This window comes from Chenopodium quinoa, unplaced genomic scaffold (genome assembly GCF_001683475.1).
Source record: "Chenopodium quinoa cultivar QQ74 unplaced genomic scaffold, ASM168347v1, whole genome shotgun sequence".
Classification (NCBI taxonomy): Eukaryota; Viridiplantae; Streptophyta; class Magnoliopsida; order Caryophyllales; family Amaranthaceae; genus Chenopodium; species Chenopodium quinoa.
The window spans coordinates 2076487-2098962 of record NW_018744662.1 but is presented as its reverse complement, the minus strand read 5'-3'; the positions used below and the strand labels follow the sequence as shown (position 1 = coordinate 2098962).

The following is a 22476-nucleotide window of genomic DNA, read 5'->3' as shown; positions in this document are numbered from 1 at the left end:
CATCAAATCAGATCATATCATTTTTTTTGTTTGCTAATTACCGACTTTAATTTCATATTCATAAAAAGGATTTTTTGACTTTTACCACCAAAAAAAATCACGAAATTGTTTTTTATTACCAAAAATTTTAAAAGTTGTATTTTACCACCAAAAAAATTTCTAAAAATTGTTTTTTATCACCTACCGTCAAGAAAACCGTTAAATTCGGTTTTAAGAAAAACTCTTCGATTTTCGTGCGCAAAACATGTTGTTCATAAGTTTAGGGGGCATCTTGGGCCTACGGTATCAATTTGAAGTCGGAATTGACAAAAAAATCGAAAATGCCTCGTTTTGCGTGTTTCACGCAAACCGAGGTATTTTTAAATGCACAAAAAGAAGCATTTCCGATCATTTTTTGTCGATTCCGACCTCAAATTGGTTCCGTAGAGCCATAATGCCCCCAAGACCCCCCAAATATGATGTATTTGACACAAAAATCGAAGAATTTAAAATATTTTGTTAGGTTTTTGACGGTAGGTGGTAAAAAACAATTTTTAATTTTTTTTTTTGGTGGTAAAATAAAACTTTTAAAAATTTTGGTAGTAAAAAACAATTTCGCGATTTTTTTTGGTGGTAAAAGTCAAAAAATCCTCATAAAAATCATATATTTAAAAAATTTACGTTGAGACGTCTTACAAGATTACACTTAATACGAAATAATATTTTTTTTTTCTTATACATTAATTCAATCTACGACTACGACTAAGTTTTAAAATTTTAGTCGAATCAAATAATCCAAATCAGATCCGACCACGACAATTCAATACTACGTATTTGACCCGAAACGAAAAAAAATTTCCCTCCCATTTTACCCGCCAAAACGAGGAACCTTTATATAAAAATTGAAAATTGAAGAGAAATTGTTCCTCTTCTTCACTCAAATCCCCAATCTCAAAAATCAGATCCTCTGCAATTTCAACATCAACCTACGATCATGAGCGACGCCGGAAACGGTGGCGCAGCTCCGACGGGATGCTACAAGTGCGGCCGACCTGGTCACTGGTCTCGCGACTGTCCTTCTAACCCTAACCCTAATCCTAACCCTAACTCTAACCCTAATGTCAATTCAACTTCTTCTTTCCCAAAATCCTCCAACAATTTCTCAAAGTTCAACAATGGTGGTAATGGCAACAGCAGTAGCTTCCAATTGAAGCCTACTGCTTCTGCTTCGAAGCCGAAGAAGGTGCCTAGAACTCGGCCTAAGCTTACCCCGGAGTTGCTGCTTTCTGAGCAAGGTCTTGGGTACATTCTCCGCTATTTTCCTCGTAATTTCAAGTACAGAGGTCGTGGTCATGAGGTAAAGATTTGATTCCTTTTGTTTTCTGTTGATTGTTTGATTGAATTGAGGATGAATTTGGGAAAATGGTGCATTTGTTCATTTGATGATTAGTTGCACTTTTTTAGCTAATTGAAATAAAAACGCCCTTTTAGTGAAGGGTGGAGATGGTAAATTATGTTAGAATGGTGGTTGTTATGGTGAAAGATCGTGTGAAGAGATTCAAGCCGCGTTTTGGATTGGGATGTGGGTAGTGAACTGGTTGTAAAATCTACTAGTTGATTGGTGTGATTCGAGATTAATTCATATATGGCCGTTTGCACGGCTTTTGCAGGCTAAAAAAAGTAATCAGAGCTTCAATAAATGACATTTCAAACTTGTCAATGGTAAGTGGAAAGAAGGCTTTAGTACTAGGTTATCTTAATGTGTCTTACAAGAAGCAATCATTGTTTAGAGTCCTTGTGTTTGGAAATGACACCAAGATAGGATCAACCTGATACTTGTACCTACTTGTTTTGAAGGAACATTGGTTATAAGAAATGCGAAGAATTATTTCATTATTTGTCATCATTCCATCTAGTTGTTCCGCGTGTTGTTAACAATAAGCTCCCCTGTGACCTGTTGTACTCGGATTTTATTTCACATTCAGCATCTGTGTTGGATCTTTGACAATCCATGGGTATGTACACTTTGACACTTATTTTGAGCAAAAGACTTGGCATTTTTTTGTAGAAAAATAGCCAAGTTTGACATGTACCCGTGTCCAAGCCCAAAGCATCCAAGTAAGATAGCTTTTAACTTAATTTCAAATATCAAATTTAATGTACATTCTCAACTTTGTAGAAAGTCACTTGACTTGATTGAAGGATGAAACTGCTTAAATGAACCTTTTTTTGCTTTTTATTTTTTTGTGAGAAAATGCTCAAATGAACTTTACAATCTTTAGAATAGCTATGCTTGGTGATAAGGTCATTGAAAATTTAATGGATTACAAAATAATGGATGAACTTATATTTATTCGTTCGATGTATTGTGAATTTGTGATCATCGTTATTTATATCTGCTACAGGTCAATGATCTGAGGAATTTACTTCGTATGTATGCTGAATGGCATGCACAATTACTTCCATACTTTCCATTTGATCAGTTCATACACAAGGTAGAGGAAGCTGGATCTTCAAAACGTGTGAAGGTAAAATTTCTTTTCTGAGGATTAATTCTCCTAGCATTCTTAAATGCTTGCTATTATCTCTCTATGTAGTCTGACTTTTCTTTTGTCAAGTGTTTTTTTTTTTTTCTTAATATTATTATTCTTACTTTAAAAATTTTGATCTTAAGTTTCCTCAAATCAAATTCCCAGATTTATAATTTGGTCTTAAGTTCTGCTTAAAATATACAAGTATTTTAGTTTCATTGGTTTTCCTTGTCACCAAGCTGCCTGATCTAAAGTGGTGAATGGCCTTGACTAATTGAATGTCAATATAATTGTGTGATTTTTCTCTTTGTAATAAACATTTCAAAGGATATAATGAGTTCAGGCCATTGTTTTCAAATAAGAAAAAGCCGAGTCAATTAATTTTCTTGAATTCATATCGGGTACGTGCATAAGTGATGAAGTGATAAGTTGATAACACCCTGGCAATCTCTCTAGAATTTTTATCCCCTTGGCGTCAGCCTGTCATTATTTTAATCTACTTTGGGATTTAAACTATGTTATCGTTGTGTAAATGACAAAATCTCAGGTTGCTAGAGTAAATTCTACTTTTCCTGGTCTACTTTTTGATACTGATCTCTTTGATTTGATGTTCCTAGACATGCATTGCTGAGTTAAAAGAAAGAGTTGCTAATGGAGGGGATCCCACGAAACTGAACGAGTCAGTTACTGAAAATGAAATCTCGTACGATAAAGAAGGTATCCTAATTTGCTTTGCACATATTCAGAGTATTATACTTGTCCTATGTGTTAAATTGTCACTGTTTTGAAGATGGAGCTACTGTTAATCTTATTCCTTAATGCTTACAAGGAGAAGTAAAAGTATTATTTTATTGGTTGAAAATGTTAACATGTTGAAGTAAACAAATAAGAGGCTCAATGAGGTTACTGTATGCCACAACAGAACATTTCTTATTTTGTACTCCCTCCATTATTGTGTTAATCTACACACTTCACCCTTTTATGCTTACCGAGGTAACAGTCTAAGAATTAATATCTATTATTATGCTCGCGCAAAAATTGTAAAAATTTTATATCTAAAATTACGTATCAAGACAAATCTAAAGTTACTTTGTACATAGTGTCAATAGTCAAAGTGAGTAAATTAAAAAAGGAAAAGGAGGAGGGTTTATTTTCTTTATATGTTGCTGTCAGTCATATTAAGCTGGTTTCGCAATGGTCTTGAATGGATAAATGACATGATATAATTCTATAGTCTGGTTTCTGCTTTTCTATTTTGTGAGAAGGGAATCCAATATTAATCAAACCTTTAATTATGATGAACTAAGGTTGAACATTATATTTTGGTCCATCTTAGGTTCGTCTTTATGCTTTTTAATCTATGTCTGTCCCATCAACCTGGCTTGGAATTTGAGAGAGCTCTTAGGTTCATCTTTGCTTATTATTGTCTTTTATACCTACAGACAATGATGACCAATATGACTTAGAATGAAATTCTGATTAAAGGATGAACCTTAACATGGTTAGAGTGAGTAGTGGCTCAGCTTAGTAACCAGGAAGACCCAGCCCTACACAAAGCCACCTTGTTAAGCCATGGGCCGTGCCTGGGCTGCATTTTCAAAATTTGGCCTGACATGGTTGTTAACTAATTGAAATTGGGGATTGCTTAAGGGATTGAAGCCTGAAATAATTGGCAGCCTCACTTTAAAATCGTGGCATTTGTTTTCATTCTGATTTACCTACAACCTCTAAAATTTAAATAAAAATGGTGGGAAGGGATATTAGTGTGAGCACTGAGCAGTAGTTTTGTTAACTGACAAGGTTCATGTCCTGCCCATCCAAAGATGGTGAAGAAACTGATTTCCTGATTAAACCTTTTGGCCTTTTTAATTGTGATTTGAAAGGTCAATATGCTAGGGCCTTATTCTACTTGGCTCTCTTGAAATCATAGCATGGAAGCTGGTATTGTTACATGATGATAGGAAGCTCTTTGAACTTTTTTCCTTTATATACAAGTATGATTGATTTTCTGATTGACATGATGAGATAAGTGTGTGTCTTGATATCATTCATAGCGATGGTGGGGGGATGGGAAAGGGAGGAGAGGGGGGAAGTGAGAAGTAGGCTTGCGCTTCCTTCCAAGTCTTTCCTTCTTTGGAAAGCAAACATGAATTCTAAATTAATTGCATAAGAAAATTAATACTGCACTCTCCCTTCCCCTTCATTAATTCTCTAATCCAAACATAGCTGAAGGGTTGAGGTTACTATTGTTAGCCATTCAGATGAGGTTTGGTTAATTTCAAAAGAATTTTTCTGTAACAGCATGTATCTGTTTTTAGTTTTCTTCACAAGAAACCTTTTGATATGAGATGTTAGGGAATATGAAGAAATTCATTTTCTTAACAATGAGCTGAGGACCCTTTTGCCATAAGATGGACTTTGATCACATATTTATGTATGTTCTCTGAGCTGTATATCTGTCTTAGTTGAAGCTTAAATATTGAAATGCGCCTCAAAAGGAAACTTTATCAGTGCTCAAGTAGGACTTGAGTTACAGGTTTAAAGGTTCCAAGAGAAATCAACTCTAAGGCAGCTTTATATAATGTTTGAAGAAGTTTTTCTTTTTCTTTTTTTTTCTTTTTCTTTTTTTTTTTTTTTTGGTAATAATCAATCAGTTGAACATCTGCACCTAGAAATTTCTAGATGAATTTCAGTTCTTCACATGCTTGTTTCCATTCGATTCTTTCAGATGTCCTAAATGTGGATGAGCCCACTCATAATCAAGAGGACTTACCTTTCAATGGAAATGATGCTGATGAGATGCATGACCGGACATTTAATGGGACTAATGTTGATGAGATGCATGACATGCCTGTCAATGGGAATGATGATGATGATGATGACATGCTCAATGAAATATATGACAAGACTATTGAAGTAAGTTCCAAACCTCTTCCAGGGTCTCAGACTCTTGGTTTAATTTAATTTGTTATGTTTTTTGTTTTTTTTGTTTGTTTCTGAAAAGCATAATTTCAATGATACCTTTTTTCTTCAGAACTTGGAAAAGGAAAAGCGTAACTTCTTCTAGACTTGTGATTGACAGTCTAGAGGCTATTTGGCATGATTAACTTATCAAAATTAGATCAAATGCAAGCAATAGAATGGAATAATTATTGAGATTAAGGAAATTAATCGAGGCATTCACTTAAGCCAATAAACTGATAAATTGATCATAAATTAGACCTGTGTCAACCTTTTCCTTTTTTATTTTGGCTGGGATACCTAAGTTTTTTTCTTACTGATACTTGTTTTGCAACAGGAAACATCCATATCTAGGAAATCTAACGCTATAAGTGCTGATCTGCCACCAAGTGACATTTCAATCGAACAAAGAGATCAATCATTAGGTGATGGTGGAAATTCCCTCTCTATTGGGATAACAGAAGAACAAAAATCACTGACGGAAGCCAAGAAACTGAAGGCTCTTGAAAGAGCTGCTACCCTGGGTGACAAATCAATGAAGAATTCAGATCAATCATCAGTTGTAGGAGCTGGCAGCCCCAACCCTACCGAGATTACAGAAGATCAAAAATCACTAATGGAAGCCAAGAGACAAAAGGCACTTGAGAGAGCCCGTGCTCGCAGTCGGCTGTTGCCAGCTTCTTGACCTTTATAGGTGCAGTAGACATGCTCTTGGTTTTGCTTTTACTTCATCTGCAAATTATAGGACTCTTCTTTGTGGTTGGAGCAATATCACTGTAAAATCTCTGATATGCTTTTGTAAATTTGCTGTTGTGCTTCTGTCCTGAAATCCTGTTTGCTTGCTGATAGAATCTTTAACATATAGCTTTGTCTGTTCAAAGAATCCGCAGCTGGCAGGATGTCTGGTTGACATGGGGCTATAAGCATATAAGTGACAGGATTAAAAACCGGCGAAAATGGGTTGAATGTTATATACTAATGTGAAGCATTCTCATAGATGTCAATTCTTGTTTTATAAAAGTGATGTCCTGATCCTCTTTCTTTTACCTCTGCAAAGAATTGTGCTTGTGAAAATTATGGAGTTATCAGAGATAAAACTCTTTTTTCCTTTCTAGAGTACATTGTTTTTATATGATTGATACAATAGTGCGAAATTAATCATTACTGCACTCAAGTCTAGGATGGAGAGTGAGTGAGAATTATTGATGATGCATAGATGTTAGCTGTAAATAATTATAGAATATAACTAAATTGGATTTTCAAAATTCATATATTTTTTTTGCAAATTCTAAAAATAAGAAAAGGTTGAAATTATCTATAACTCCCCCCCCCCCTCCAAAAAAAAAAAAAAAAAAAAAATTAAACACAGTTTCAAAAGGGGCATGGAGTACAATTTGTAAATTTATGACAAAATCACATGTTATTGGTGTTATTAACATGTTATAACTTATAATAGTAAAACTTTCTTTTTGTATTTTCTTATATATGAAAATAGACTTGAAGAAAAACTTGTCATTTTTTAATAGTGACAAAACGAAAAATCATGATAGTACATGAGACTATGAATGCAATTTTTCTCGTCTTGATTTAGTATTAATTGCTAATTATGTTTCTTCAAGATAGTGACAATATGAGTGATAAAACACCATTAAATTTGGATATCTATTATTAATATACATGAGTCATATATTCTAATGTGCAATCCATTATTGATCGAGTTCAAACAAGTTGTAGAATTAATTATAATCCTAGTGTTTTTGTCATTGAATCAATGTGGTTGTGACACATATAAAATGTACAAATTGATGTTTAGAATTTATATTCTAGCTACACTTTTGAAAGTTAGGTTTGAAGCTGCATGAACTACTCACACGTCATTATCTTCAATCCCACCAATGCTAAACAATCACTATACAAATCTTGTGATAGTCATATAAGAGCTTTTATGCAATATGAGCTAATAACTTGTATGTTGAACTTGTTTGCTTCCATTTAGATATTAGCCCTCAATTTCAGATTTTAAAAATTAAACTTTTTTTTTAGTGCACCATAACACTTTATGTGCAAAATTATTATTACAATGCTTTATTACTTTTCACTTTTAAATACCAATGCAATAACTAAGAGGAGGAAAAGAGTTCAGGGTAGTTGATCAAACTTAGGGGCTGTTTGGTTCGCACAAGGTAAACGGAATGGAATGAACAAAGGGAATCAAAGAGAATGGAATGAAACCCATTCCATATAGCATGTTGTTTGTTTTACAAAAACCAAAGGGAATCACCACCACTACCACACAACCCCCTTTTCCTTCACTTTCCCACTCCTCCGGCTATCCCACCGCCCAGCCACCACCTTTTTGGCATCCCCTAGAGCCTGTCGCACCTCCACCACTCCTCCCCTCCCCGAAAAACCCCCACCCACTCAAAAACCCTAATTATCCATCACACAAAACCCTAATTATTGGTGGTGCGAACAGGGGCGGTGCAAACAGGGGTAGGGGAGGTGCGAACAAGGGCGGTGCGACGAGGGAGGTACAACAAGGGGCGGTGCGGTTTTTAGGGGAAGTGCGAACAGGGCGGTGCGGTGTGGTTAGGGTGGTGCGGTTTTTGAGGGGAAGTGCGAATAGGGCGGTGTGACAGGGGTGGTGCGACGAGGCTAGGTGCGATGAATGGTCCCGGAAGTGCGGTGCGAATAGGCGGAGCGGTGTGACTAGGCGGTGCGTCAAGGGGCGGTAAGGTGGATAGGTGGTGGCTGTGCGGCGGGGGTAGGGTAGAAGGGTGCGGCTGATGTTGGCATAGTGGTGTAATGGTGGCTAGGGAATGGGAATGGAAAAGTCTAGGGGGGTGGGGAATGAATGTAGAGGGATTTGGGGTGAACTCAAAATTAAAAATGGGTAAAAGGAATGATTGAATATGACAAACAAACAACAACAAAGAGAATGAACCCTTTCCATTTGATTATTAACCCCAACCAAACGGCCCCTTATAGTCGTAACTTTCTTGTGGAAACATAAGATTGAGTCTTACCAAGATAGTTTGAGATATTTATTCCCCTTTGAGTAACTTCATCTTATTATGTAAAACAAAAACTCATGCAAGTTCAATTATTCCTTATTTTATATAGCCTTAAGGCTAGATATAATTATGAAGTTATATGAAAAAAGAAAGTAATGGATTTCTGCTACTTTGTACAACTAAATAAAAAAATTGTAGTGTGCATATGTATATATTACTAGTAGTTATGCACACCTCTTTGGCGCACTTTCTTTGTTCCTTTTCATTTCTTTTTGAGCATTGTTTCTTCTTTTCCTTGCAAGTTGCAAAATGGTTGGGAAAGAAGGGTGGAAACGACATATTAGAAAAAAGCATGTAAATAACACATTGCAAAATTAAAAAGAAAGCAAACAACACTAATAATAATAAAGAATATATATACTACTATAACAAAATCACAAACCTACACAAATTTAAAATCCTATGAGTAAGATACCTGATCATCGGAAAGTACTAAGGGTCTATTTCGATTTATTGAAAACAACTAAATTGAACTGATTGGAGCTGAACTGAACTGAATTGAATAGAGTTGAAATAAATTGTTTATGAGAGAAGGAAATAAGGAATTGAACTGAACTGATTGAAGCAGAACTGAAATTAAGCTAAACAGAATAGACTCTAAGTCTAGTGATAACTGATAAGAGATATCACTTATGATCTTAAAGGCATGAATTAATTTTATAAATACTTTATTTCCAGGAAGAAATTTTCTTATATAGGAAGTAATGCTTAATAAGTTAATAGCATTAACTAAACTACTTTACAAAGATATTACATATTGTTTATGCTAACCTAATTTTGTTTAAATTTTAACACGTTTATTAATAACACACTAATTAATGTAAATTTATTTACACTCTATCACACTCCTTCACATAAGTGTCCATTAGACTGTTCTTAATATCATGTTAAATGATCAACTCAACTAAATGTTAGAGTTAATGGTGGAGACCCATGAATATGTAATATACTCTCCTTTGTATCAATTAATTTTGTATACCTGTAGTAAATACTAGTTCAATTGTATCTTATACTTGTGAAAGATGCCGGTTCAATCATATCGTAAGTAAAGGGGAGGAGAGAGAAAAAGGCGAGGGGTGTGAGGTGAGGCTCCACAATAATTGGCATCAAATGCTGCCTTATTGGGATTCTCACTGTTGCTGAATTCCAAGATCTGCAACAACACACACTACAACAAAACCTGGAAAAATAAATTCTTAATTTTCTCACACACCAACGCATACATTCACTCTCTCTTTCTCTCTCTTCCCCCACCCACCTTTTTGCCCCCCCTTCTTCGTCTTCCCATTGGCAGATATCTTTCTTTCTCCGATCTCTCTCCTCAATTCACAATAAAGCAACACACTTTAAAGTAGTAGCGTTGGTGGTGCTTGGGTTTTTTGTTTTGTTTTGTGGGTATTTTAATTTTTCCAGGAAGATAAAGAAGAAATCTCATAAACCCCCTTCAATTAGGGCTCTTACTATTTTCCCCCTTTTCAATTTTTCTAGAGGTATCTTCTTTCTCTACTTTTGATTTTTTATTAGGGTTTTCTTGTTTATTTGATTAGTACTTTCTTTATGATTTTTTTTTGAATTTTCTTGCTTCCCTTAGATTTCTACTTTGAGCTGCTTCTGGGGTTTTCTGGGAATTTGTAAATTTTAGCTGGGTTTTGATTATTTTCTCTTCTTTTTTCCTAATTTTTGTGGGTTTCTGGTAAATTTTCAGTTTGATTTATTTTTAGCTGTTTTTGGTATCTAATTACTAATTAGATTAAGGTAATTGATTTTTGTGCTATAATTAATTTTTTGTTTAGTTAAAGTTTGCTCCTTTAGTGATTCTAATGAGGTTATTTGAAGTTTTGAGTTGAATTTTATGTGTTTTTTCTTTGATTTTCCTTGATAATTTATGTGTTGTTATAGACTTAAAAGTGCTTTTTATGATTTGATTCTGATTTCTAGGTGTAGAGTTCACGCAATGTGAGCATGTGACATTTGAAAGTACGATTCTTTTGTGGGCGTAGTTCTTTGTGAATTTTGTGATTGGAGCCAGTAGAGATGGCAGCTGAGTCTAATACAAGCTTTCATCAGGAAGACGCCCTAGCTGCTAGTTTGCATCGACATGCTATATCGTTTCAGTCGGGGGCAGTAAATAGCACGTCGGAGATGATCCCAATTGGTAACTATTATGGGATGAATAGTAGTAATGGAAATCTAATGTTTTGTGACAATTCTAGCATCATTAGTAGTAGCAGTCCCACCACAACTCCTGTTGGCAGTTCATCTGGTACTCTTCTTTTGGATTCGGTGCCTGGGCTAAAGCACGATGCTGGTCTCGCTGTTGAGTGGACCGAGGAAGAGCAGTACAAATTGGAAGATGGCCTTGTCAAGTTAGTACTCTATTCTTTAGTTTATGTTTAGTAGTTAAACCTACACTTCACATATATACGAAGTATCTTTGTGGATTATGACTCAACTTAAACATATGTGCTATGTTAATATTCCCAAATTTTAGAAATGTGAAGTAAATTGTCTACTATAATGTCTTCTAGCTTGTTGAAAAGAACAGTTTTTGTTGCCCTGCTACAGTAATCATTTGCTGTGAAGTATATAAGTAGAAGATTGCTAGTGAAGACATGCATACCTAACTTCATCTGCGAAGCTTATCAATATCTTGATTGTCTTTAACAAATCTATAAATTTTTATTACTTCTCAAATGTTCTTTTGGTTAGCCTTATTGTTTTGATACGTCTATTTTTTGTCAAATTGAGCTTGTTAGGGAATCTTGAATATTAGGGTATAGGGACCATTTTATCTGGGGGTCCTTGAGAAAAGGAAAGAGAACTCTCATTACTAAATTTTAATCTATGTATTTGGTGGAGATGTTGTAACGCCTTTTGCTGATTATGCTGCATGTAGCTGTGTACTCATCATAGGAGGTTTTCCCAATTCCCTTGCTCCCCCCTAGGCATTACAATCTACAAGAGAATACTTTTTTGGGTGCTAGAGGAAATGTGTCTCAGGTATAAAGTGAAGAACTAGGGATGGCAGCATTGTGGATTTGTGGGTAGTGTGAGATGAGGTGGGGGGTGGGGTTGTTAGGGGATTGAAGCATTCACATTGGCCATGATAACTATAAGGGTAGAAGATTCCGAAAATGAAAAATTTTCATTTTGGTGAGGAACCAAACATCTTGAAAGGGAATAAGATTCCATTCCTTAACTAACTACATTAGTTAATTTTCTTTTTTTAATATCTTTCCTGATTCCCCTTCCTTATCTTTGTACTGCTGTACGTTCCATTATGTACACATGGCCTTGCAATGTGGTCTCCAAAGCTATCCCCTCAATATAGTCATTTATGTTATGAGCCTATCATTGCTATTCTATGCCTTTATACTTGCCATTATTTTTAAGTTGGCAAAAATCTAGTATTAACCCTACTGCCCTACTTTTAATATGTGATTGTCAGGTATAAAGATGAGCCTAGTATCTTGAAGTACATCAAAATTGCCGCTCTTTTACGAGACAAAACTGTACGTGATGTTGCTCTCAGATGTCGGTGGATGACGGTAAGCTGTTCAATTTTTACTTAATCTACTATCTTCTCTCCCATCCTTGTAAGTTTACATAATAATGAAATCTACGAGCCTTATCTACTTTTAGTGATGATTATCTAGTATGAACTTTAATGGGAATATGATATAGGTTGTCACTTAAATATCTTAGCTGGGATTACAGGATTGGTAATCGATATTCGTTTTTTTCTTTCCATTTACATATGGTTTATTTTGGAGTGGATAATAGGGGAAGTATAGGGCACAGGAGACAGGACAACCTTTGTATAGACTTAGCTTCATATATAGCAAAAAATTTTCAAGTGAAGATCTTTGCAACATGTAAAGTAAAGATGCAAGGGCTGAGGTTTCTCACTTGGACAACCAATTAGACCAACCTGCTCTTCTTTTTCCTTGTGATATTGCCATGATCCCTTCTTCATTATGATAGGTTGTTGTACAATAGCTACCACCAGCTCTTTCCACTAGTATTTCATAACGCATTTCTCCAATAAAAGTACTTCCGTTACATATCAGGAATATCCCCTTAAGAAGTCTGCTGCAGTGCTGAAGAAACTTATATAAAAAATAAAATGATATTGTAATGGAAACTTTCCCTTACCTGCACATAAGGGACAGAAGTCAGTGACTCCACTTTTTTGCTCCTTCACAGAGCCTAGCAGATTAAGGCTTCTAGTGCCATAGTTGTATAACAAAATTTCGTTTCTGGCCTTATTTTTTGTAATTATTGATGCAAGACTTCATAGGGCCGTGGTGAATTGCAGAAGATCATATCAGAGATATCCCTTGCCCCAAATGAGAAGATATTGGGGAGTAATTGAAGGGTACCACAATTAAGGTAATCCACTGTTCTGGGTGGATATGGATGTTTATTATGTGTGATGCGAGGATAAATTCCGCACCATATATTCGAAGAATGAGATTCCAGTATCACCTTTGATTTAGTTTGCGAAAGGCAAGTGTCTCATCAGATATGTCTCCAATATGATGCCATTATCAAGTATAACACTATTTCCAACCATCTTTCCTATTTCACACCTCAGTGGGTAGGGATTATGCTTAATGATGATGTTAGATCAGGTGGAAAGTTTTGGGTATTTTTATTAGCCTGGTCTCCCAATAAAAAATATAATTTGTTCTGACTTGGAACATTTTTGCTAAAATGTCATTAAGGGTCTTTCAGCTTCTCTGGTAAAGTGGAGCAGCTCATGCTTCTTTCCAGAGGTCCTCAACTCTGTGCTTATTTGTTTCACTAGTGTAACCTTATGTGTACTTTTGTGAGAAATACATTTTCATTTCTTCTGACAATTATCTTATTGGGACACTTTAGTGCTGAAGGCGTGCGTCTTTGTTTGATGCAAATGTGCTCTAAAATACAACAGAGGTAGTGACTTGTGCAAAACTGTTCTATAAGGCAGTTTTAACCAAAAAATGGGTACCTACTCACAAGAGTGCCCATAGGTTTGTAGTTGTTTGTATGATACCTAAGATTGATGGAAACCTCTATATCTAAGTTGGTGGATGAATTAGTTTAAATCCAGCTTTAAGATCCCAGCCACTGCCTTGCTTTAGTGTCAAACAATGATTTATACCACCTAAAGCTCTTTGTACTTTTAAATGGGACCTGTCGCCATTGGCCAATACTGTGTAACCAGTTTCAACTGGCACACCCTTAATTCATTCTCTTTCATTGTGCATGTGATATCTCCCTTAGTTTCCCTAATCTCTAGATTCTTCTTTCTTTCTTTCTTATCCCCTACTCTCCATAAACCTGGCTACCATATATAAGAAGCAAAAACTTGTCACTAATTAGGATTCCTCAAAATTAAAGGGAAACCAGAACCCTAATTGTACCCCTGTGGGAAATACATCTACTTGTCAAGCTGTCATTATGAAGATCGTTATTTTATTGTCCTTTCAGCTGATGGAATGCTAAATAATTATGCATAATAGGATTTAGTAGATTATATCATTTATATAAACTATTTAACTAGATATGCATTTGGTTCTGACAAATAAATTCTTTGCATTTCCACAGAGAAAGCGAAGAAAACAAGAAGAATCACACTTGGGAAGGAAGGGAAATTACAGAAAGGTATGGTTGACGATGTTTGTATGAAGCTGTATGCATTTCCATCATGGTTTTTTCTCTTGTTTGAAGTAGGCTGATAAGTGTGTGGACATGTGGGTTAAGGTCTGTATGGGTTTTCCAATAAATAAACTTATTAAGTGCACTTCACGCTTTAATGTGAATCTGTTTGTCACTTCCTCCGTTCTCTTATTTTTGGTTTACTTCTCTATGCTGTTGGTGAATTTTTCCAAAGCTTGTAAAAACCAATGAAAAGCAAGAATGACTTGCTTATCAAGTAATGCACTACAGAGTAGAATTTTCTTTGATACATTTTCTCTGCCTCTTAGGAGACAGTATGCTAGTACTGTATAAATCATGCTTGGTGAACTTGTAAGGCCACCTATGTAATTCTGTTGCTAGTTTGATATCTTTTGTTAATGATTGGTTATCTAATGATATCCATCGTACTTTCCCAGGATAAATTCGTGGAATCATCTTCGAAGACTAATTTACCATCACCTTCAATATCTAACATGAACATGACTCCATATTCTCTTCAGCCGAATCAGATGGATCATAATCAGCGTGTAAAATGCCAAGGTCTGTCTTTCAACAATTATAAATTTGGACATCTGGTGTGTAACAGTTATTTTTTACGAATCATATTATTTGAAAGAAAGTCTCTATGTCTATTATGTTAGAGAAAGTCCGTCTATGTCCGTTTGCATTGATGTATGATGACAATTTTCCATCAACTTTATCATCATAACTTTGCTTCTTGACATACTTCATAGGCTGTTGACTTTTCTTTCCAAGTTTAGTAATTGTCTCCTTGGACCTTGGAAAATGTTGTCCATATCTTAGGGAATTTTCTGAAATATTGATGCGAATATGTATCATATTCTCATGTCCGGGGTTTTTTTTTCCAAAATAGTTTCCATATCTTAAGGACTTTTTCTGCTCAAAACATAGCAAAATTATAAGTTTGCTGTTGTGAAATAGAGTCTAGAACCGATCTCCATGTAGATCATTTTCAGAAGCAGTTTGAGGCATCATCTCTTTGATGAACTTTCACTTTGGAGCTGTAAAAATAAAACTCAAAATTAATTGACACACTCATCTAGACAATATATATCTTATATTTGGTTTAAGTTGTAATTTAATAAAGGTCTTGGCAGTTGGCCTGTTGGCCAAGTACACACTTGTTTACTATATGCAATTGGCATTGTGCTCCTATTAATCTCTTTTTGGATTTTAATTGATAACAGTGTTGACTGGCAAAGCTAAGCATCTATTGGAGCAGAATATTCAAGCCCTAAATCATATTAACAGTAATATATCATTGCTGAAGGTGAGCTTCTTCTGACTGGAATGGAAATGTGGAAGTTTTTTTTTTTTGGACTCAAATTTTACAAACAGATTTATCTGCATCTATCTTGTTTGCTTTGGAAATATTAAGTACTACTCCTTTGTTCTATGTATGTTCTCAACTTTGGCATTAAAAGAAAATACTCCCTGTATAAGGTGTCGAGTTTCCTATTTCAACTTGTCTCAAAATAGTTGTTATGACTTTTTACTCACTTACCAAAGTATTTGAAACTTTCACAAATCTAAAAGTTGACCGGGAGAAAGTAACATAGAAGGGAGGGATTCTCAAAAGGTGGTGAAAGACAGTGTATCAAATTACGCTGTCTCTCTCTTGCTTTTTCTCTCCATGATGCTTGACTAATAACATAGAAGGGAGGGATTCTCAAATTTGTGGACTCCACTTTCTCATTGAACAAATGGGTTAAACTACCTGTCTAGTTTGTTCTTCTATGTGTTGTATGCCATGTGAGGAATAATCTGAGCCTTGATTGTTGGATATATTCGTAAGTAACAGCCAGCTATTCTGCTATGACTAAGAATGTAGGTTTCCTCCTTCCTCCAGCATCCTAGCTGAGAGCCTTGTTAGAGGCAACTGAATAATAGTACATACAAATAATATGGAGAGATTTGGCCAGGAGTCTTATAATTACAACTGAATCTCCAAAATTTATTACTCTTCCCCAAAAATTACCCTAATAAGTGCCTCAGCTGCAGATTATAAATGTCTATCCTCTGCATCCTTTTTGACGCTGCATGAGTGCATGCTTTCCTATTTTTTAATATCTGAAAATAATTTGCAATTTCAGTTCCTATAATTGCTTTGTGTCTCCACCCTTGTTCTCTTACTTATTTATCTCAACACAATTTCTCTTACCTCCCCCCCCCCCCAAATAATTTAAATTTTTATTTGTATTTAACAACTATTCTTGATTTTCATGCAAAATGAAACATGCACTAATTCTAATGAGGGAGTACGAATTTTCTGATCCCGTTAGGTTTGGGTTCCACTGATTTATTCAACTGTGGGTGGTAATTACTATATAGCGGAAAATTGCCAACTTCATATTTCTCTCCAAGTCTTGCTTTTTGTGTATTTAGCCAAACTGCAATGATATTAAATTATATTATTCCTCTTTCAGTTGTCAAAGTCCTCAAAGACACTGTTACCTGTACTTGCCGTTTCCATTTGGTTGCCACTTTGTAATATTGTATAATGTTCATGAGATACCTGAGGTGTTTTTTTTTTTTTTTTTTTTTGTCTGGAGTGTTGCCATTTGAATCTGAACAACATAATAAATAATGTGGTACACTGGTATCGTACGTTGGTCATCCTCCTTTTTGTGAACTGAACACCGCTTTTGGGTTCTTTTAATAGTGATTATAGCTCCTCAATATCGTTCTCTTTTGATTTGGTTGGTAGATTTTTTTTTTGATTTTTTTTAAACAAATCTTTGTGTTCAGTTGCAGGATAACATCGATCTCTTTTGTCGTACAAGAGACAACATTAACAATATCAATGCCATCTTGAATGAGTATGTATTCTTTTTCTTAATCATTAAAGTAAAATTGCCATGTTTTCTTCTGGTTTTGTAATTGCAAACTTTGATCTACTGCAGCATGAAAGAGCTTTCAGGAAAACTTGGCCAGATGCAAGAGCTTCCAATATCTATTGACCAGAATCTTGCAAATAGTATCTTGCCACGTGACAATTCGGTAGCTTCTTATGTCTTGTCTTATTCTTATTTCAGTCGTTTTGTATGTTTAGATAGTCCCAAGGATTGCTTGTAGTTAGCTATGAAGATTGTTTCTGTAGAAATTTATTGAAATATGAAAAGTAGTCTTCATCACATTCATTCTTTCTCCTCTTCCATTGTCCCATGACTCCTGTCTCACTTCATTTCTTTCTCCACCCCTGTACCCCTCTACCTTTTCACCACAATCATGGTTCTCAACTTCTCATCCCATGCATTATGTGTGAAGGGGAGAAACAGCCTGTAAATATTTTCGACTTGTATCTGCTAAATGGATTCATTTGCTTACCTCTCCGTTGTCTTACAGTAGTAATGAAGAATGCTGCCATCTAATGCTGATCTCATACAATCTTCTTTCCTTTCATATATCAACCTGTAAGGCAAAAATTTAAAATAAAGATGACCTATCATGCCTATGTATGTATTCTGTGGCGAACATAATTTTAATGCAAACTAACAATTATTTTTCATTGACGTTCCAGTAGACAATGATATTTGGAATGCATAGAGGATTGCAACCCAAGCTGGAGTCAAGATGTTGATAGAGGATTCGCAGGAGTATTGGGTGAAGATCTGAACTACAAGTACAGAAGCTTTTGCTGTAAATTTATTTAGGACCTCCTTTATATTGTGTACGATTCAGTTGCATATATTCGGTCTGTGTGTAGAGAACACAATTTTGAACCTGCCGATTGACATCAGAAGAAAATGGAATCTGGGCATCACGTCACATCATGAAAATGCAGAGGTTGCCGACTACTTAAGAAGAACATGCGTCTCAGAGCATCTGGCCATCCATGCTGTCTCTTGATCACGAGCTGAACTGTGTATAGGATGATGTCACTGAAAAGTATTAAGTAAAGAAAATAACATGCTAGGGTTGCCATTTACACTTTTAAGTTATAACCCTGTTCTTACCCCAATAGGCAAGTGTGATGGTAGTTGCTCGATCTCGAACAAGGTTGATTCTGTAGCTTTCGTTTGAGCATTTCGCCCTAAGAAGCTTTATTTTAATTTTATTGTGTATTATGGTGGATGAGTAGAACTAATTTCTCCATCTTTGTGCTGCTGCCAAAGACAAGGCATTGTTGTATAACTTGTATTGTTGTAGAAGTTGTACTGATCTGATTTTTATTTTATTTTTCTACATTGTAATCTAATTTTCTCACTGAATTGGCCAAAAAGTTATCAATTAGCTGTTGAAGTGTTGATATTAGAACAATTATTTGTGCTAAGTTTATTTTAACAATTATACTATTGAACTAGATTTGCTTGTTTATTTATTTATTTATTTTAACTCCCCTTGGAGAACATACAAGTTTATTTCCGTGATCCAATAATGTACTTTTTGCGGAGAAAATGGATATCCCGCTATTGCTTACAACCGCTACTTTTGCGGAGAAAATGGATATATCCGCTATTGCCTTATAACCGCTACTCTATGATGAACGAAATTTGTTTATCACGGAGATTAACTGGGGGTTGCCTACTCCCCTTGCCTGTTAATTAATTCGAAAGAATTATTTCATTGCCTTGCTGTTGGTTTATTGATTTTTAGAATGTAGCCAATTTTCAAAATCAGATAATACGTATAAAGTATGACTTTTAATGTCAAAACCATAAATTAAAAAATTGGCTGTGATAGAATTATTGTTTTATTGATGCACAATAAATGTTGGGATTATAAATTGATTGGCTGAATATATGGAAGAGAAATCAAAATCTACATTAGTGGATGTTTAGCTATTCATTACTAGCTAGAAATTTGTTATGTACGAGATATTGTTTTTCATTACTAGCAAGATTTTTTTTTTTTTTTTTTTTTTTTTCAGCAAGGGAGGGGAGTGGTTTAAGGGGTAAGGGTGGGTCAGCTGACCATTTTCAGGTAGTTAGGGGAGGTGGCCGGCCGGATTCCGGTGGCCTTGGGTTGGGTCTAGGAGTTTCACGGTGGGAGAGGCAAAGTGGCTTAAAAAAAAAATACTACCTCCGTTACACATTATTGCAACGATTTGACATAAAATAGAGATGGAAAATGTCAAATCGTTGCAATAATGTGTAACGGAGGTAGTACATCATTTTATCAGGTTGACAGTCATTATGACTATTAGAGGTAAAGTGATTGCAAAGTTGGGAATTGGGATTATTAGATAATAATATTTTGTTAGGATTAATAGAAGTAATTCGCCCATAATTGAGATTATTAAAGTGAATTTTTCCTATTTTTAAAATTATTTTACTACCTACTCTTTTCAAAACATTAAAAATTTCCACTTGATTGCCTAAGACCTCACACGTGATGTCATTGTGAGATCTTCTTCTCGATTTTCATGTTTAATTGCATTTTTTTCAACAAACGTTAAAAGTGAAATAGGAAAAACATTTGGTATTTGACATAATTCGAGCTCACATAAAAATAATCAAGTCACTAAACATGTATCAATTATAATTTGTTGTTCTTTCTATAGGGTTTATTTCAAATTTGGGTAATTTTTCAAATTGATATAATTTTTTTAAATTAAGCATTATTCACATTGATTAACTCTATATTGAACTAATATATATGCTCAATTTACAATTATAAATCTTAATTTTAAAAAACAATTAAATTAAAGAAAACCCCAAAATACACATGCATTAACCCTAATTTTTCATAACTATAGTATTGATTTTGGTATAACTGAAGACATAATATATCATTAAATATATATTACATACCCCAATTTTATCTAACAACACTAAATGAAGAACACCATCTTATAATTAGTCTTTCCTTATTTCGTTAATTACATACCTAATTTTGTGTTTAATTTAGATTTACAATTAAGAAACCGAAGAACATGTGGTAGATAAAAAAAAAATCGAAAAAATGTGTCGATAGGTCTCACAATGACGCTATGTAACACCTCGACCAAAACAAATTAGGATGAGGCCTATTGTCACGAAATGCGTACCAAGGGCCAAGTGGCCAACAACTTTCCTCACAAACCAACACAAGTCCTTCCGGACAACTCTCAGCCAAGCACGCTTAACTGAAAAGTATCTTAGCATATGAGCTCCCAAAAAAGAAGATGCATCTTGGTTGTATGAGTAGTATATTAAACTTCTTTATTGCAATTATGAGGGTTATTACACGCTATATAAGAGAATATGGGAAATTTGGTGAGAAAATATACAATTGGTGGTTTTGTAAACCCTGGTGTGGATAAAAGAGGAGAGATTGTTCAGCACAATGCCATTAATTTAGGCATTAATCAAGGAGGATCCAGATTTTCAATTTTGAATAATCAGGATAAGGAAGTTTCGGATTCTATGGGAGAAAATCAAAACAATATCCTTACTAATATAGAGGATAATGTTGAAACTTTGATTGAAACGGTTGACTTGGAAGGATCGCCTCAACAAGATAATCTTTTTACTAAAGATAACTCTTTTATCTTAGGAAAGGATAATCCCAATCCGAAGCTTGGTGGTCAATTCTTGGGTGGATCCAAACAATGGCAAGAAATAAGGAAACAGAATAAACCTATCCCTAAAAATACTCCCAAAAATATTCTCAAGGATAGCTCCAATATTCTATTCCCATTGAGCCAAAATACTCCATTCGAGGCCAACTTCCCAGGCAAAGAAAACGCACCAATCACTTTCCAAGCCAACATCGAAGCCTTAAACACTGACCTTTTGAAAGCCAATTCAGAGCCATTCCCTTCACTCGAAATAACCCATGTCTCAGCTACTGTGATCCTTCGAATCCCACCGGAGAAGATACTTTGCATGACCGAACCAATAATGGAACCTTACCTGGGAATTCTCGACCCCCTGATTCACAAGATGGGGGTGGAGATACACTCATGGATGGCATCGAGTCAAATGAAGCCAGAGCTGATGATAACACTGAAGTTACCATGGGATGTTAATCGAACTTTTCGATTCCTGTCCAATGCTTATGCTGCCAATTTCCCAAATTCACCAAATCTTATGAATAATAATCATCACATCAATGTAGATTCCTATCCCATATCGTGTATGGTATGGAATGTTCAAGGGGCGGGTAACCGTGACTTTCTTGCTGTGCTTCGAGAAGTTATTCGATCTCACAAGCCTATTGTTCTTGCCTTGGTTGAAACCCACATGGGTGGAGATCATGCGCAAAAAATTTCTGATCTTCTTGGCTATAATGGCCACACTCGAGTTGATGCTCAAGGATTTAGTGGAGGCATTTGGGTGTATTGGAAACCGGAGCTTGTTACAATCGACCCTATTTCTCAGTCTAACCAATACATCACTATGACTATTACTAAAGTAGGGGAAGAGCCTTGGTATTTTTCTGCAATATATGCCAGCCCGGGTCCCTCTAAGAGACAAGAGTTATGGAGAGAACTCTCGGATTTTGCCCAAAACAATAACAAGCCGTGGTTATTAGTTGGAGATTTTAACGAAACTCGGTTTGATTGGGAACGAAGTTCAAGCTGCTGTGAGACTTCTCGAAGGAGTCGACTTTTCAATCACTGGGTTCATGATAATCAACTTCTAGAAGTAGAATTTTCAGGGCCTTCTCACACCTGGGCTCGTGGAAATTCAATTGAAACTCGTCGAAGTGCTAGACTGGACAGAGTATTGTGTACAGGGGATTGGGGGCTGCAATTCGACAAAGCTAGAGTTAAGCATCTCCCTGCTATCCAATCAGATCACTGCCCTATTCTCATCTCCCCCAATGGATTTGCTCCTCTTGAGGCCTTGAATAGACCCTTTCGCTTTCAAGCTGCATGGATGTCCCATGAAAATTTCGAGGACTTCTTGTGTAACAAGTAGGATAAAAATGCCCCGCTTGTTCCCTTATTGCATTCCTTCTCGAATGATTTACAAGATTGGAACAAAAATGTTTTTCATAACATTTTTCGTGAAAAAAGACACCTTATGGCTCGAATTCAAGGTATCCAGACTAAGCTTGCACACCAAAGGGATTCGGGCTTGATTAAACTTGAAGCAACCTTGAGAAGAGACCTTGATGCGATTCTCCAACAGGAAGAAATGCTTTGGTATCAAAAGGCTAGGGTTGATTGGTTACAATATGGTGATCGTAACACTACCTTTTTTCACTTAAGCACAGTGGTTCGTAGATGGAGAAACAAAATTGTTGCTATCAAGAATAGCAATGATCAATGGGTATATGACAAACAGGAAGTTAAA

The 22476-nt window shown here is 35.5% G+C and overlaps 2 protein-coding genes across 4 annotated transcripts; both read left to right on the top strand.

The window, feature by feature from the left end:
- The first annotated feature begins 618 nt into the window (after positions 1-618).
- LOC110701991 (TIMELESS-interacting protein-like) lies at positions 619-6315 on the top strand. Its single transcript, XM_021879618.1, has 5 exons — positions 619-1336; positions 2385-2507; positions 3128-3227; positions 5239-5426; positions 5809-6315. The coding sequence occupies exons 1-5, from the start codon at positions 974-976 to the stop codon at positions 6154-6156; spliced, it is 1122 nt and encodes a 373-aa protein (XP_021735310.1). The 5' UTR covers positions 619-973; the 3' UTR covers positions 6157-6315.
- A 3336-nt stretch (positions 6316-9651) lies between these two features.
- Positions 9652-18511, top strand: LOC110701990. Of its 3 annotated transcripts, XR_002507433.1 has the most exons (10): positions 9652-10035; positions 10484-10911; positions 11994-12093; positions 14138-14194; positions 14647-14770; positions 15439-15521; positions 17000-17070; positions 17155-17251; positions 17597-17664; positions 17772-18511. XR_002507433.1 is itself a non-coding variant. In XM_021879616.1 (9 exons), exons 2-9 carry the CDS (start codon positions 10580-10582, stop codon positions 17829-17831), a joined length of 921 nt encoding a protein of 306 aa, XP_021735308.1. In that variant the 5' UTR covers positions 9652-10035; positions 10484-10579; the 3' UTR covers positions 17832-18511. The 3 variants fall into 3 exon arrangements, 2 of the variants coding, with proteins under 2 accessions (XP_021735308.1, XP_021735309.1); XM_021879616.1 differs by lacking the exon at positions 17597-17664 and having other exon boundaries at positions 17775-18511; XM_021879617.1 differs by lacking the exon at positions 17597-17664 and having other exon boundaries at positions 9654-10035.
- Positions 18512-22476: the final 3965 nt, after the last annotated feature.

Excerpts from the sequence above, each read along its gene's own strand:
- LOC110701991 (XM_021879618.1), top strand. The coding sequence starts at position 974 with ATGAGCGACGCCGGAAACGGTGGCGCAGCTCCGACGGGATGCTACAAG. Across the intron at positions 1,337-2,384 it reads ACAGAGGTCGTGGTCATGAG|GTCAATGATCTGAGGAATTT; the intron begins GTAAAGATTTGA and ends TATCTGCTACAG. Across the intron at positions 2,508-3,127 it reads GATCTTCAAAACGTGTGAAG|ACATGCATTGCTGAGTTAAA; the intron begins GTAAAATTTCTT and ends TGATGTTCCTAG.
- LOC110701990 (XM_021879616.1), top strand. The coding sequence starts at position 10,580 with ATGGCAGCTGAGTCTAATACAAGCTTTCATCAGGAAGACGCCCTAGCT. Across the intron at positions 12,094-14,137 it reads TCAGATGTCGGTGGATGACG|AGAAAGCGAAGAAAACAAGA; the intron begins GTAAGCTGTTCA and ends GCATTTCCACAG. Across the intron at positions 14,195-14,646 it reads GGAAGGGAAATTACAGAAAG|GATAAATTCGTGGAATCATC; the intron begins GTATGGTTGACG and ends GTACTTTCCCAG.